The 15,179-nt window shown below is 48.1% G+C and overlaps 1 protein-coding gene across 1 annotated transcript; it reads right to left on the bottom strand.

Annotated features, from left to right (window-relative positions):
- On the bottom strand, window positions 353–9,522 carry LOC110436447. Its single transcript, XM_021463546.1, has 7 exons — window positions 9,441–9,522; window positions 8,790–9,340; window positions 8,405–8,645; window positions 1,250–1,290; window positions 1,114–1,182; window positions 822–1,042; window positions 353–524 (listed from the first exon to the last, which is right to left on the bottom strand). Exons 1-7 carry the CDS (start codon window positions 9,520–9,522, stop codon window positions 353–355), a joined length of 1,377 nt encoding a protein of 458 aa, XP_021319221.1.

Raw genomic sequence — 15,179 nt, 5'->3', positions numbered from 1 at the left:
GACTCTCAAGCCCCAACCGAGGGGGCGCCCTTCGCGTCCTGGCCCGCGCGCTCCACGCGTTCTTGGTCACGGCGCACGTCACGCGTCCTCTAGCGCCTGGCGTAGGTGCGCCCGACCATGACATCTCTCCCCCGTCGAGGAGCAGCTCATCCTCGATCTGGAATGTAGGAAACTTGGCACGGAACAGCTCCAGGTCTTCTCAAGTGGCGGACGCTGTGGACTCCCCTTTCCAGTGGACGAGGATCTGGCGCTCGCCGCAAGCGAGGCGAGAGCGTACCACCCGCTCAGGTTCTGGTGCAACAGCCCCATGGTGCTAGAACGGCAGGGGCGGGGGAGTGTCTGGCGGGGTCCCCTAGAACTTCTTGAGCAGGCCAACATGAAAGACATCATGGATGCGGGCGTGGGGTGGCAAGTCGAGGCGGACGGTGACGTCGTTGATGAGCTCGGTGATGCGGTAGGGGCCGAAGAAGCGTAGCTTGAGCTTGCCGGTGGTAGCCTGGGGAAGGGAAGACGTCGCCCGCTGCCTGAGCCAAAGGAGCACCCAGTCGCCCACCTGGTACTAGACGTGATGATGGGCCTTGTCGTAGTGTAGCTTCTAAGTGGCTTGAGCCTGCTGTAGCCGATAGTGAACATCAGCTAGGAACTCATCTCATTCCTCCATGCTTTGGGCGACGGTGGCCACTCTGGTTTCGCCGGGTTCATATGAACGGAGAGATGGCAGGTCCCTGCCGTAGACCACGTGGAATGGCGTGTCGCACAGTGACGTCTGGTAGGCGGTGTTGAAGACGAACTCCGCCTAGGGCAGCCAACACAGCCACTACCGCAGTTTGTCCCCAGTGAGGCACCACAGGTACATGATGATGACACGGTTAGCCGCCTCGAACTGGCCGTCGGACTGAGGATGGAATGTTGTCGTCATGTGGAGCTTTGTCCCCAACAGGCGCATGAGTTCATGCCAGAAGTTGGACATGAAGACGGGGTCCTGATCTGACACCATCGACTGAGGAACGCCATGTAGTCGGACGATGTCGGTGAAGAACACCTGGCGACAGTCTCGATGGAGTACGGATGCGCCAGTGGAACGAAATGGTAATATTTGCTGAATCTGTCCACCTTGGTGAGGATCACGGACTTCCCATGGACGCGGGGCAGCGCCTCCACGAAGTCGAGCGCCACATCTGTCTACATGCCCAGAGGCACCGGTAGGGGCAGCAGGAGTCCCGCTGGATGTAAATGCTCCGACTTGTACCGCTGACAAACCCCGCACGTGCGAACAAGGTCCTACACCACCTGTTTCATATTAGGAAAATGGAAGTCAGATCGCAGGAGGTGCAGTGTGCGCTGGACGCCTTCGTGCCCCTCCTCGTGGACGGCCAGCATGATCTCGTAGAGCAGAGGCGATGTCGGTGGTATGTACAGGTGTTGACGGTCCTTAATGCTCATATTTAACCATCAATTAATCATGGAAAAGGATCCAAATGCAACCAACACCCAGACTTAGGGTTTTATCTGACAGAATTCCATGAGTTTTGGTGTTTGTCTATTTCTGTAGGGGGTTATCAGGAAATACGGAAGAAAGGCCCACACGTCGGGATTACATAGAGATATTAACGTGCCGCGCAATTTTCTATCATCTAGAAGACTCTAGAAGCCACGGGAACGAACGGGAGGCCGAGCGGGCCCGGAGGCAGGGCGCCCGCCCTACCCCCCTGGGCGCCCGCCCTGCTCTGCTGGCCAATCAGCACGAGTCTCGGGGATTATGCCCCACCGACTCTAAGGATCGAGGAAAATCACACGATGAAGGTCGGTTTGATCGGATGATGGAGAATAACGTGGAAATTCCTTGGGAGCTACTCTTCCTAGATTTCTTGGGGGCTACTCTTCCTAGATTTCTTGGGGGCTACTCTTCCTGGACTATATAAGCAGACCCCCACCAGCCCCTGGAGGCATACCTCTTCTACAGAATCAAAGCTAGGGTTTCAATTCTTCATCCAAGTAGAGAGGATACCTCTAGTTCATCTAGATCTAGTTCTAGTTCATCTAGTTCTAGTTCTAGTTCCTCTAATTCTAGTTCTAGTTAGTTCTAGTTGTAATCTAGAAAATAGGGAGAGAGAAGAGGAGAGCGGAGGAGGAGCCGGATCTGTCGGATCTTCCTCAACATTATACTTTTGCAGCATCTAGTTCGTTCTTCATCGTTCTCCAGGTTCTTCAATTCATAATTCCTGAGTTCTTTAATTACATTTATTTACATTCAAGTTATTTATTGGATTCCCGCTTGCATCAAGTGCTCTAGTCTTTATAACGCTAGAGTAGTAATTAATAGATTAGACGTGGTGTTTAGTCTTGCAATTACCTGGAATTGCACCCAATCCTGCGGATTGTTGTGGTAGCCCTAGGGTAGTGACAGCCCTAACGGTCGACGTATTCCACCACGTTCGGATCGGTGTTTGTAGGACCGTAGTCAGACCTTCCTAGCCCCCTTCTCATCTCTTTCCGTGGTTAGTGCTCTGATGTCCCGATATAGATAATCTTGAAGTAATTCTTGATTCTTAGATCAACTAGAGAACTCTCATGAAACTTCCTCTCTTCCCACCAAAAATTATTATATAGTTATCCTTGGGCGATCTTGGATCTTAATTAGTACACTCACGTTCCCTGTGGAAAATCGATACTCTGGAATACTCCCGGGTGAAAGCTACATCGGTATCCGTGCGCTTGCGGATTTTTCTGTTTGCGTTTAAAATACCCAACAAGCTTTCTGGCGCCGTTGCCGGGGAACGGTAGCTGTGCTAGTTTCGAACCAAGTCGTCCGTGTATCCTTTTTCTTTTCCTTTTATACCACACTCACCTTATCATTTTCACCATACCACATGGATTTCACTCTAAGCATTAATGAGCATGGAATTTATTTCATAGCCACTTCATTTACTCCATGCTCATATGCAACATCTTCACAATCCATTGGTCTCTTCAACATCACCACATTCGAGATCTCCAACCTCCTCTTCCTTTCTATTTATAAAAACTTTAAAAGGGCGGTTGTCGATGCATATGTCTATAATAAATTTTGCAGATCTCGTTGAGTTGATCTTGATATAGGTCAGCGTTGGAGGGGAAACCACTTCACTGACATAAATTGATGGTTTCCCAAGGACAAGCTTAGTGTCCTAAAACAAGCATTGATCAGATCATAACATGAGCTTTTAATTATTTGCAATATTACCTTTTGTGTTGAGCATATAAGGATAATTGTAAAACTATTCCTTCGGATATTCTTGTCACTAACCTTTCCAGGATTGGAGCAAGAAGATTGGATGAATGACAAACACAAGGTATGTCCAACCAATCATCATACAACATTGAATTAAATTCATCCAAACTTGAATTTTACAAAATTCAAGCTTGGGGGAGTACTTTACATAAAAACATTCTTTGCCATGTTGATATGTTGGTTGTCTGTACCTTTGAGACATGCTCAATTTGTTAAATACTAATCACACTACTTCATCTCCACTTGAGTAGATCTCTATAAATGCTCTCATGCTACCTTTATTTGCTTTAGTATATGTTTAGGTTTGGAGTAGTTTCATTTATCTCTTAATTAAGCATGGTGCTTAGTTTAGGAATGATGATCTTACTTCCGAAGGGTTTTTAAATCAAGCATGATGCTTAGGTTAAAATGCCCTCCTAAATCAAATTAGACATGGTGTCTAGGTTGATTTTTGAGCCGATAGTATGCTATAGTAGATATTGGATATTTTGTTGGACTAACCCCTGTAGGAAAACTTTCAATATCGACCTGGGAAGTCCCGAGATAAACTCACATTAGAGACAAAGAGAGAGACGCATGAAGTTTAACAATTTACACAAGGAAGGCATAGCTCACAAGAGATGATCCATGGAGGGTGCCACAAACACGATGCACAACCACTAAGAAAGGAAAGCTTCCACAAGGTGATACTGCACCATCACTCTTTCAAGTAAGGTAACATCTCAAGGTACTTGACTATCACTTTTATAAGCTTCTCCTTATTTCTGGCGTTCACATAAATAAAAGAGACAAACATGTATGATTTACAACTCTAGATTAACCAACCCAATCGATTCAACATGTTTAGTCCTTCCACCTTTGTGATCCCACACTCCTAACCATATGAGCTAAAAAGTTGCACACTCAATCTTTGGAAGATATATATAAAAAAACAACATAAATATAGATAGATTATCTTTCCATTAGGTTGAGCGATTTGATCTGACAAATGTTTTAAATGTTATACTCATGATCTTATTATCCATCAACTTTGTCTCGCTCACTATGCTAAAGGTTAGAGAAGAACAAATACACTTTTGGTTCTGTTGGTGTTTTCCACCAACAGGGCCCATGCACTTGATCTCTGCCTTGTCTATGAGCAGGTACACTTCGAGCAAAATATGAAGGACTTTTACAACTCCCAGACTCCACCAAGTGAAGAACCTAGATCTACGAGCACATACACAATGGAGATACTGGACACTCAAGCAATCACTGCCCTGAGATGCTTGAGGACATAACTACTGGAGTAACCCCATTGTGGAAGTAATTACTGACCTTCTGCCGGTCAAGAGAGACAACACAGGACGCCCCATCATCCCGATCTCCATCGGCATGGTGGACTTCCCAGAAGCACTCTGCGACTTTGGCTCCAGCGTCAACATTATGCTCAGGAGAATATTGAAGAAACTCTACGTCCGAGTTGGTACCTTATACGCTCCAGCAGACTTCGTGGTGATAGAGACTGGTACTGATGAGAGGGCGCCCATCATCATAGGGAGGCCATTTCTGAACACCTCGGGAGCTGTCATCTACGCTAGTGCTGCCAAGATCAGTTTCTACATAAAGGGAAGGAAGGAGACGTTTTCCTTCAAGAAACAAGACTACACAAATCTCAAAGCAATCCCGACATGAACTAAGGAAGAGGACCAACAGGAGGAACAAGAATAAGCAAATGTGTACCGAGTCAGCTAAGATGGTCACTGCAGCTCAAGGAGGTCAAGATCGTCAACTCAAGTCACCTTTCTTGATCAAGAAGGACGACCCTGGTGTTCCAAGCATCAAGTGCACAATCAACGGATATTCTTTTTAGAAGACACTCTACGACACCGGATCTAACGTCAACATAATGGCCGCAGTCACTTAGCACCTCCTACATGGAACCATATCCCTACAACCAACATACATTCAGCTCTAGATGATTTTAAGGTTATTGACATGGGAGAAGACAAACTCTAAGCAGGTCAGGACAAGAAGAAGACGACACAAGCGCAACCTGAGGAGGAAAATCATCAAGGATGGATGGGCGGACTACGTAGGAGACGTGCACCGAGTCAGGCGTGGAGAAAGAAGATAGTTATACATGAAGAGCAGGCGCCGCCGGAACCACCGACTACGCCATCCAGCGAATCCCAGGACGACTGAGAATATGGAGAGTCCCGTTCGGAGGATTTAAAAACACCGAACGCCTTGCCAAGAGGTAAACTTGGTAGTTATCTTTTTCCCTTTCAATTATTTAAAATAGTTTGCTTAGTTAATCAGGTTCATATCATCTTGAAAAGAAAATAAAAATGTTAAAAATAGTAAGCCCCATGTGAGTATGCTCATGGCATAAAACCCATAAGTACATTCACTGTGGTGGCATAAAAATAAAATAAATATATTCCCGTCCTATAAAAACGAAAATATAAAAATAGATTTATGATCCTACTAAAGAGAGTAACATTTATTGAGGAGGCTCAACATGATAAAGGCTAGATATTTATGCTAACACTTAACTAGTTCCACAAAGCTTTGATGTCTATTTGAGCTCCACAGAATTCAAGGATCAAAGAAGACTAGCAGACGGAGGACATCCTAATCACTGTCAGAGTGCTGCCGACATTCAAATACACCTCCGCCACCTGCTAGCTACATCAAAAGGAATTATGTCAAAATCCAGCTTGGGCGAGGCACCCCCACGTGTATCTAGATAAGTATTACTTTTCTTCCTTTGGTTTTATTTTCTAGTATTCGGAAATAAATAAATAAATAAAAATACATAACCATGAAACCAAACAAAGTTTTTCTTTTGAGTAATATACAATAGTTTTGTGTAATCCTAAGTTTTAAATAAAAATAAAAAAAAAGTTTGATTCAAGTCTAGGTAATTGACAAACATGATATGAGAAGGTCTGAGCTACTATTTAACTTGTTCCAAGTTTTGCTAGAGTTCTGGAGATTTTATCTTTTGAAAATCTAAAAATTCATAAAAAATATATGAGATCATAATACCTAGAGTCTTATAAGATATAAATATTAAAACTATGGGCACTTGCTTTGTTCAAGCCATTGTTAATTCTTGTAGTTTTGGTTGAGAGAATTATCATGCTCCCAAGATCAAGATCTTTTTGTTTTAAAAATATAAAAGATTCACTCTTCCGAAGTATTATTGTGTTAGAGGCATGGGACTATGCAAAAATTTGATTCAAAAAAAAAAGTGAGACGAGAGGTAAAAATGGACAAGTGTCCGAAGTAGAATTAGGGGTACAAAGATACCCACCTGAGTGAAAAAAAATGGACATGTGTCCGACAGTAGAATTAGGGGTACTTGCTGCCCACTTGAAAAAAAAAAGAGAGACTGAAAAAAAAAGAGATAGCCCATGGTCCCTCTAATAAGCAATATGCCAGTAAGAGATGACAAACTTTTCAAAAAGGTCAAAGGTCTTGATCTAGGAGTATGACATTCCTCTCCCTTACTCCGAGCGTTGACATAGCAAAATACAAAGTAAGTATGCTAAAACTTTTAAAGCTCTACTTATATATATCTTTCGAGAAGAAGGCAAATGCCTCGGTTTTATTTTGCAGACTTATAAAAAAAACTCCAGAACAAAGGTAAGACAGAAGAACTTGAGACATAGTGCTTGACTTGATCATTCTGTTTTTCAATCACTTAAGACCTTAGTGATAACTTAAAAACACTGTAGTAAGAGGCATAGAAGTAACCCCTGTTTTCTTGTTGATTTTAGCTTTGCTCAGGGACGAGCAAAGGTTAAGCTTGGGGGAGCTTGTTGACGGTCCTTAATGCTCATATTTAACCATCAATTAATCATGGAAAAGGATCCAAATGCAACCAACACCCAGACTTAGGGTTTTATCTGACAGAATTCCATGAGTTTTGGTGTTTGTCTATTTCTGCAGGGGGTTATCAGGAAATACGGAAGAAAGGCCCACACGTCGGGATTACATAGAGATATTAACGTGCCGCGCAATTTTCTATCATCTAGAAGACTCCAGAAGCCACGGGAACGAACGGGAGGCCGAGCGGGCCCGGAGGCAGGGCGCCCGCCCTACCCCCCTGGGCGCCCGCCCTGCTCTGCTGGCCAATCAGCACGAGTCTCGGGGATTATGCCCCACCGACTCTAAGGATCGAGGAAAATCACACGATGAAGGTCGGTTTGATCGGATGATGGAGAATAACGTGGAAATTCCTTGGGAGCTACTCTTCCTAGATTTCTTGGGGGCTACTCTTCCTAGATTTCTTGGGGGCTACTCTTCCTGGACTATATAAGCAGACCCCCACCAGCCCCTGGAGGCATACCTCTTCTACAGAATCAAAGCTAGGGTTTCAATTCTTCATCCAAGTAGAGAGGATACCTCTAGTTCATCTAGATCTAGTTCTAGTTCATCTAGTTCTAGTTCTAGTTCCTCTAGTTCTAGTTCTAGTTAGTTCTAGTTGTAATCTAGAAAATAGGGAGAGAGAAGAGGAGAGCGGAGGAGGAGCCGGATCTGTCGGATCTTCCTCAACATTATACTTTTGCAGCATCTAGTTCGTTCTTCATCGTTCTCCAGGTTCTTCAATTCATAATTCCTGAGTTCTTTAATTACATTTATTTACATTCAAGTTACTTATTGGATTCCCGCTTGCATCAAGTGCTCTAGTCTTTATAACGCTAGAGTAGTAATTAATAGATTAGACGTGGTGTTTAGTCTTGCAATTACTTGGAATTGCACCCAATCCTGCGGATTGTTGTGGTAGCCCTAGGGTAGTGACAGCCCTAACGGTCGACGTATTCCACCATGTTCGGATCGGTGTTTGTAGGACCGTAGTCAGACCTTCCTAGCCCCCTTCTCATCTCTTTCCGTGGTTAGTGCTCTGATGTCCCGATATAGATAATCTTGAAGTAATTCTTGATTCTTAGATCAACTAGAGAACTCTCAGGAAACTTCCTCTCTTCCCACCAAAAATAATTATATAGTTATCCTTGGGCGATCTTGGATCTTAATTAGTACACTCACGTTCCCTGTGGAAAATCGATACTCTGGAATACTCCCGGGTGAAAGCTACATCGGTATCCGTGCGCTTGCGGATTTTTCTGTTTGCGTTTAAAATACCCAACAACAGGCGCCCAGCAAACTGGACAATGTCGTCCACTGTGGCCCATGGCAGTCCACGAGAGCCGGTGGCGATGTCATCACGTAGAGCCACAAGAGCAGGGTCGGTGGCTTGTGCTTGACGGAGTCGGTCGAGGAAGTCGAAACACGGGGCCGAGAGGGTGAGCAGCGCCCCGTTAGCCGTGTCGCAGCGGGACAGTGCGTCCGCGATGGCGTTCGCTGCGCCCGGCTTGTACTCCACCTGAAAATCAAAGCCCAATAGCTTCCCCACCTAATGATGTTGTGGGATGGTGGCCAAGCGCTGATCGAGCAAATACTTCGGGCTATAGTGGTCAGTTTCGACGGTGAAGCGAGGACCCCATAAGTATGGCCTCCAGTGACGTACCACCTGGACCAAGCCAATAAGTTCGTGCTCATATGCAGCGAGAGCGTGGTGACGAGGGGCTACTAGGCGGCTAAAGAACGCCACTGGGTGCCCCTCCTGTACGAGCACTGCCCCGAAGCCGTGGGACGAAGCGTCGCACTCCACCACAAACACCTTGGTGATGTCTGGCATGGCGAGGATAGGCGTCGTGGTGACTGCGGTCTTGAGAGCCTCGAAAGCCGCCGCAGCCTGCTCGCCCCAAGAGAAGCCGTCCTTCTTGAGGAGAGCGGTAAGAGGTGCCGTGACGGAGCTGTAGTTGTGGATGAATTTGCGGTAGTAGCCCGCCAGCCCAAGAAAACCGCATACAGCATGCGCCGAACGAGGAACCGGCCACTCACGAACAGCTTGGACCTTGGCCGGGTCCATGGCGACGCCTGCCTCTGATATGACGTGGCCGAGGTAGGAGACGGAGTTGACGGCGAAAGCGCACTTGGCGCTTGATGAAGAGGCGATGGCGATGCAGTTCGGTGAGGACGACGCGAAGGTGCCGAAGATGCTCAGCCCAGGACTTGCTGTAGATTAGTATGTCATCAAAGAAAACAATAACAAAGCGGCGAAGGTATGGCCAAAGCACATCATTCATCAGAGCCTGGAACATGGCCGGGGTGTTACAGAGACCAAACAACATGACCAAGAACTCGTAGAGTCTGTCATGAGTGCGGAACGCCGTCTTATGGATATCTGCCGGCCTCATGTGAACCTAGTGGTACCCTGAACGCAGGTCCAGTTTGGTGAAGAAGCGGGCACCGTGGAGCTCGTCGACCACCGGTATAGGATAGGCATCCTTCACCGTGAGGGCATTCAAGGCGCGGTAGTCGATGCAGAACCTCCATGTCGCATCTGGCTTCTTGACGAGGAGCACGAGGGAGGAGAACACGGAGTCACTGCGGCGGACGATGCCCTGCTCGATCATTGCCGCACACTGCCTCTCTAGTTCGACTTTGTGCGCCACAGGGTACCGGTACGAACGCACTACCACTGGCGTGACGTCGGGCTTGAGGATGATGTGGTGGTCCCGAGCGTGCACAGGTGGAAGCCCCCGTGGTTCGGCGAAGACGTTGTCGAAGGAGCTCAACAACCCGTCGAGGAGCGAGTCGTCTGTCATGGCGGTGTGGAGGCTTGGAGCAGACGGTGGAGCCACGCCGTGCCAGCGGATCATGCGGTCGTCCTACTGGAAGGCCATGGCCTATGCCGCGAGGTCCCAGACGATGGGCCCTATGTGGCCATCCAGTGAGTGCCCAGAACCACGTCATATCTGGCCAAGGGCATCACGAAGAGGTCGACGAAGTACTCCGAGCCGTCGATGAGCACAGGGGCCTGGCGGATCACGCCGGGGCACGAGACACGCTCACCGTTCGCCACGGTCGCCATCATATGGGGGCACGGCTCGATGGGCAGCCCGATGCGCCGCGCAGCCTCCTCCCCGATGAAGCTATGGGTGGAGCCCATGTCGACGAGGGCGACAAAGGAGCTGGCGGCCAGGAGCACCTTGAGTTGTATCGTGTGGCCTAGGGGCACCCCAGCCACGGCATGCAAGGAGAAGACTGGGGTCTCAGTCTCCGGCGTCTCGTCATCCCCAGCCTCGTCGGTGCCCGCGAGGTCGACGCCGCCGATGAAGAATATCCGCTTACAGACGCGGTTATGGCCACGCATGTAGCGCTCGTTGCAGTTGAAGCAGAGGCCGAGGCGGCAGCGTTCCTCCTGCTCCTACTTGGATAGGCGCTTGGCGGCCGGCCGATCAGCGATGGCTGCACCAAGGGCGTCCGCCTTGGTAGCCGGAGGTGTAGGGAGGGCCAGGCGTGGTGGCGGCGCAGGTAGCAGACCGCGTACTAGAGCCTCGGCTGGGGCGGCCACGTATTGCTCCCACAGCTCGAGCTGCCGGGCTAAACTCATGGCCGCCGCGAGGGACTACGGGTTGTGGACTTAGATGTCCAAGCTGAGCGGTGGAAGAAGGCCGCCCGTGAACAGCTGGACACACTGGGCTTCGTCTAGGTGACCGGCGCGCGGGAGCAGCGCCTGGTAGTCCGCCACCGACCTAGTGCGGCGACAATCAGCGAGCTCGAAGAGTGGAGCGGACCGGATGGGTGGTCCAAAACGCAGATTGAGGAGTCCGTGAAACAGCGCCACGACGGCGTGCCCTCGTCCGTCTGCACCTACATATACCAGAGTTGCGCCTCATCGTCAAGGTTATAGGAAGCCATCCACATTTTTTCCTCCTCCATGATTCTCTGTTGATGGAAATATGATTCACACCGATTGATGAAGATGAGGGGGTCCTTCGTACCATCATACTTCGGGAAATCCATCTTCTGGAACTTTGGTGGCCGATCATTGTGATGTTCGTCGGCCGGCGCCTTGGATCCTAAAGACCACGTACGTTCCGACGTGAGAGAGGCAATGGCCTTGGCGTTGGCCTCCACCGTGGCTTGCAGCGCCTTGACGGCTTCAGTGAGAGCCTGGAGCTGATCAACATCACCCATGGCGGAAGGCGAAGAGGTCGTCGAGGAAGCGGAGGTGGGGTTTAGGGCTTCGGTGGGGGATGGTGGGGGGCTGGTTGTGGCTGGGGTTGAGGTGGAAGAGGACGAAGAGGATCACCTGGATCTAGATACCAGGTTGTCAAGGGTGTTAGGCCCTCGGCTACGTAACTCGTAGCCTCGGTCCGTCGTCTTCTCTGGCAAGGATAACCTGGCCGCAGGCTTAGTTGAAGGGTAGGGGGGAAGATTAGATTGATAATTCTTTCTTAACCTCCATGCGGTAGTAGGTACAGAATATATAGCCTTTGGACCAACCGAAAGGAGCAACAAGCTCCACTAATTTAGGAACTAATAATAGAAATATATCTAATTTATTTATCACCTAAGATACTCTCAGCCCCAACCGAGGGGGACTCTCAGGCCCCAACCGAGGGGGCGCCCTTTGCGTCCTAGCCCGCGCGCTCCGCGCGTTTCTGGTCACGACGCACGTCACACGTCCTTTGGCGCCTGGCGTAGGTGCGCCCGACCATGACAATGTGAATGCATTTGTTGGATGTAGTTGAAATAATGAAATGATACATGATATCTGTATGCAGGAGTGGTACACGTGCGAGCCAGGGCACGAGATCGAGGGGGCACAAGTGCAGGACAAGGTCTGCATGGAGAGACTGAAGGACATGTACTACGAGGCGCACCTCTAGGTCCTTATCAACTACCACGCCGAGGTGTTTGGCCAGTCGCTGTCGAAGTCGCAAGCCAGGGCGATGATCCTCTTGCTCGAAACTGACCTCCCCAGGGAGATCTACATCCAGGTAAGTAGGAAACATTAATTTTGATTCTATTCTAATTCATCTTGTTACTCACCCAAATGCACGTTGTTCTACAGTATCCTACTGATTGGTGCAAAATGCACATGGACTGCTGGGAGGCGATTGTGGACTCATGGACAACGCCTAAGGCGTACGTGAAGCGCAGTGAGAAATCCGGACATGCCAAGGGATGGACAGGGCCGGCACACCACCAAGAGAGCCGCCCCCTCGGAGCGTACATAGACACATGGGTATCCTTCACACTGATTTGTTTATTTATTTATTTATTTATTTATTCTCATTACGTGTAATCGTTCTTGTGTTTTCCTTGTAGACCCAGTCGCATGGTGGCCAGGTGATCAACGAGTTCACGGGCTATGTCCTGTCTCACCAGGGCAAAGCGATAGATCTGGACAACGTCTATGACCCGGCGAAGGGGGCCGACGCATTCACGAACCTGAACGCCTACGAGAAGGTCGTCTAGTACACCGAGGCAGTTCACAAGCGCCATAGTGAGGCATACGATCCGGCCACCGAGCCCCTTGACACGGATGTCCTGATGAGGACGGGAGGAGGGAAGCAGCACAGCTGGTACTTTCTTGCACACGACACAATCGACCCTGCCACCATTCCCACCCTTCGTGAGGTTCGTCGATCGGACATCACGACCTCCTCGGACGTCCCCATACAACCTCGGCAGCCAAGCTCTACGTAGATGATGGTGGCGGTTCAGGTAACTATTCGTTGTTCATTGGTTTTACATATGTAGCTTTCCTTATGCGTTGTTTAAACATCACTGGTGTAATATTGTAGTCTCAGCTGGCCGAGTTGCGGGCCCAACAGGCGGCCTAAGAGGAGGCCCATCGGCAGCAGCTGGTGGCCCAGCAAGAGGCCCATCGGCGGCAGTTGGAGGCTATCCAGAAGCACTCGATGCATCAGATGAAAGAGTTTGCCAGCTTCTTTTAGGGCCTAGAGATCCCTGGTTTCAGATGTCCTCCGTTGCCTCTCGTGATCTTCGCTCCACACCTTGTTCTCGCTCCACCCCTGTTCCTAGCCCTTTAGGGACTCCGGTGAGTTTCTAGCAGTCTGTCTTATGTTTTCGCTTGTACGGCCATCCCGCAGGTACTAATGGGATCACTTCTCCTCTGTGCAGCCACTATCGGCGGGTTCAAACCCGACTCCACATGGCCTTTCTCCAGGCCAGGTGGGACCAGGTGGCGTTCCTCCTAGGCCTACGCAGGAGGGGGCCTTCGGGTGTGCTAGCGACCCTCCGCCTACCCAGCAGATCAGATCTGGGTGGGTGTACAGCAACGTGCCGCAGGTTGGACCGTCCTCGTGGCCTTTGTGGCCAGCTAGGAGCTCTTCACACCACAGTGGCGACGGGTCGCAGGACGCGTGACTGGCTATGTGGTTCTTCTACTTTGCAGGACGTTTGATGTTGGTTTTGCATACCATGTTGGATGTTTCATGTTGGATGCTCGATTAGTACGATTTGTTGGATGATGGACTTGTTGGACTCCTTTGTTATGGTTTTATGTGTGCTATATATGTGGATTTGTGTGATATATATGTAGATCTATGTGATATATGTGAATTCCAGTTATATAATCATATTTGTGATTTGATTGTTGTGATGCAAAACAGAAAAAACATACCAAAATTTTACTTATTCTAGCTTTGCCACCTGCCACGTGGAAAACAGGTAGCAAAGCTGGAATCTTATGAACCATGACAGCTTTGCCACCTGCCAATAAAGACAGTCGGCAAAGAATTTCCGTTCTGAAAAAAAAATTAAAACAGCCTTTGCCATCTGCTCATCAAGACAGTCGACAAAGAAATTTAGTTATAAAAAAATTAAAAAAAGCCTTTGCCGACTACCGCGTGGCAGTAGGCAAACGGAATGCGCTCCGTCATCTCACAACGACGTACATCTTCTTTGCCGACTGTCATGTTGATAGGTGACGACGTACATCTCCTTTGTCGACTGTCATGTTGATAGGTGGCAAAGGCTTTGCCGACTGCTTTCCACTTGGCTGGCAGCAAAGGTTTTTTGCCGATGAATTCTTTGCGACGTGTTCTTTGCTGACCGCCACATGTAAAACAGTCGGTAAAGCCTTTGCCACCTGTTTTAGGGCGGGCATTCCAGAAGTGATAGGGCCTGACTTTACTCATACGCAGATTTTCTTCGTTTCTGTCTAGCCAGGCTAGGACAGTGCGAGAGGGACGGACTCTTGGATCAGATGAGAGAGCAGCATGCAGGACGAGGACCTCCGTCAAGCCAACCAATCACCTTCTCTTGTAGACCTGGCTGAAAGGGCACGACGACCAATCAAGCAGCTCTGGCACCCATGGAGCCTGCCCACAGCGGGCCTGTCCGTGGCATGTGAGCCAGGCTCTGTCCATCCGCAAACCAAACGCTGGATAAAAAGAACAATGACGATGGATAAAGAGACCAACACAATAATACTAGTAGGATATTGTGAGGATAGATCTCAAACACAACAACAATAATAAGCTGATAGCTCACTTAAAGTTATAATAGTCTTGAGAGCCCCCGTTTCCTTCTCCAATCGTACAATGGTATAAACTAGTTGTAAATTTATTAAGGAAACCATCATTATAATTTGTATAATTTTTAAGAATATTTTATAATGGTATTATGCTTTTTTTAAGAATATAATGTTATTATGCTTAAGGCCCTATTTGACATTAGCAATAGCTTTATGAGTTATTGCGAGCTATTTTTTTATGCTGAACACTCTTTTTTAAAATAACTTTATAGATGAAGCTCCTTTTAGTTTGGGTCGTTGAAATTTGGCAGACGTTGATTTATTGTAAGAGAAAAATATAGTTGTTGTGAAAAGTATGCTGAATATAGGGTGAAAGAGAGATGAATTAAAAAAAATAGCTTTTTACATATCTTTTTATCATTTCTCTCTTAATTATGAATGAAGTAGTTAACGAAGCTATTTTGTCAAATGATTTTTATAAAATAGTTTATTTTTACGGAAAAAACTGCTCGTAAATAGCAAAACTCGGCCGTGCCAAACGGGCTAAACCGAAAAAGC

This window comes from Sorghum bicolor, chromosome 6 (genome assembly GCF_000003195.3).
Source record: "Sorghum bicolor cultivar BTx623 chromosome 6, Sorghum_bicolor_NCBIv3, whole genome shotgun sequence".
NCBI classification, from domain to species: Eukaryota; Viridiplantae; Streptophyta; class Magnoliopsida; order Poales; family Poaceae; genus Sorghum; species Sorghum bicolor.
The sequence above is the reverse complement of the archived record's forward strand: the minus strand, read 5'-3'. Positions and strand labels throughout refer to the sequence as shown.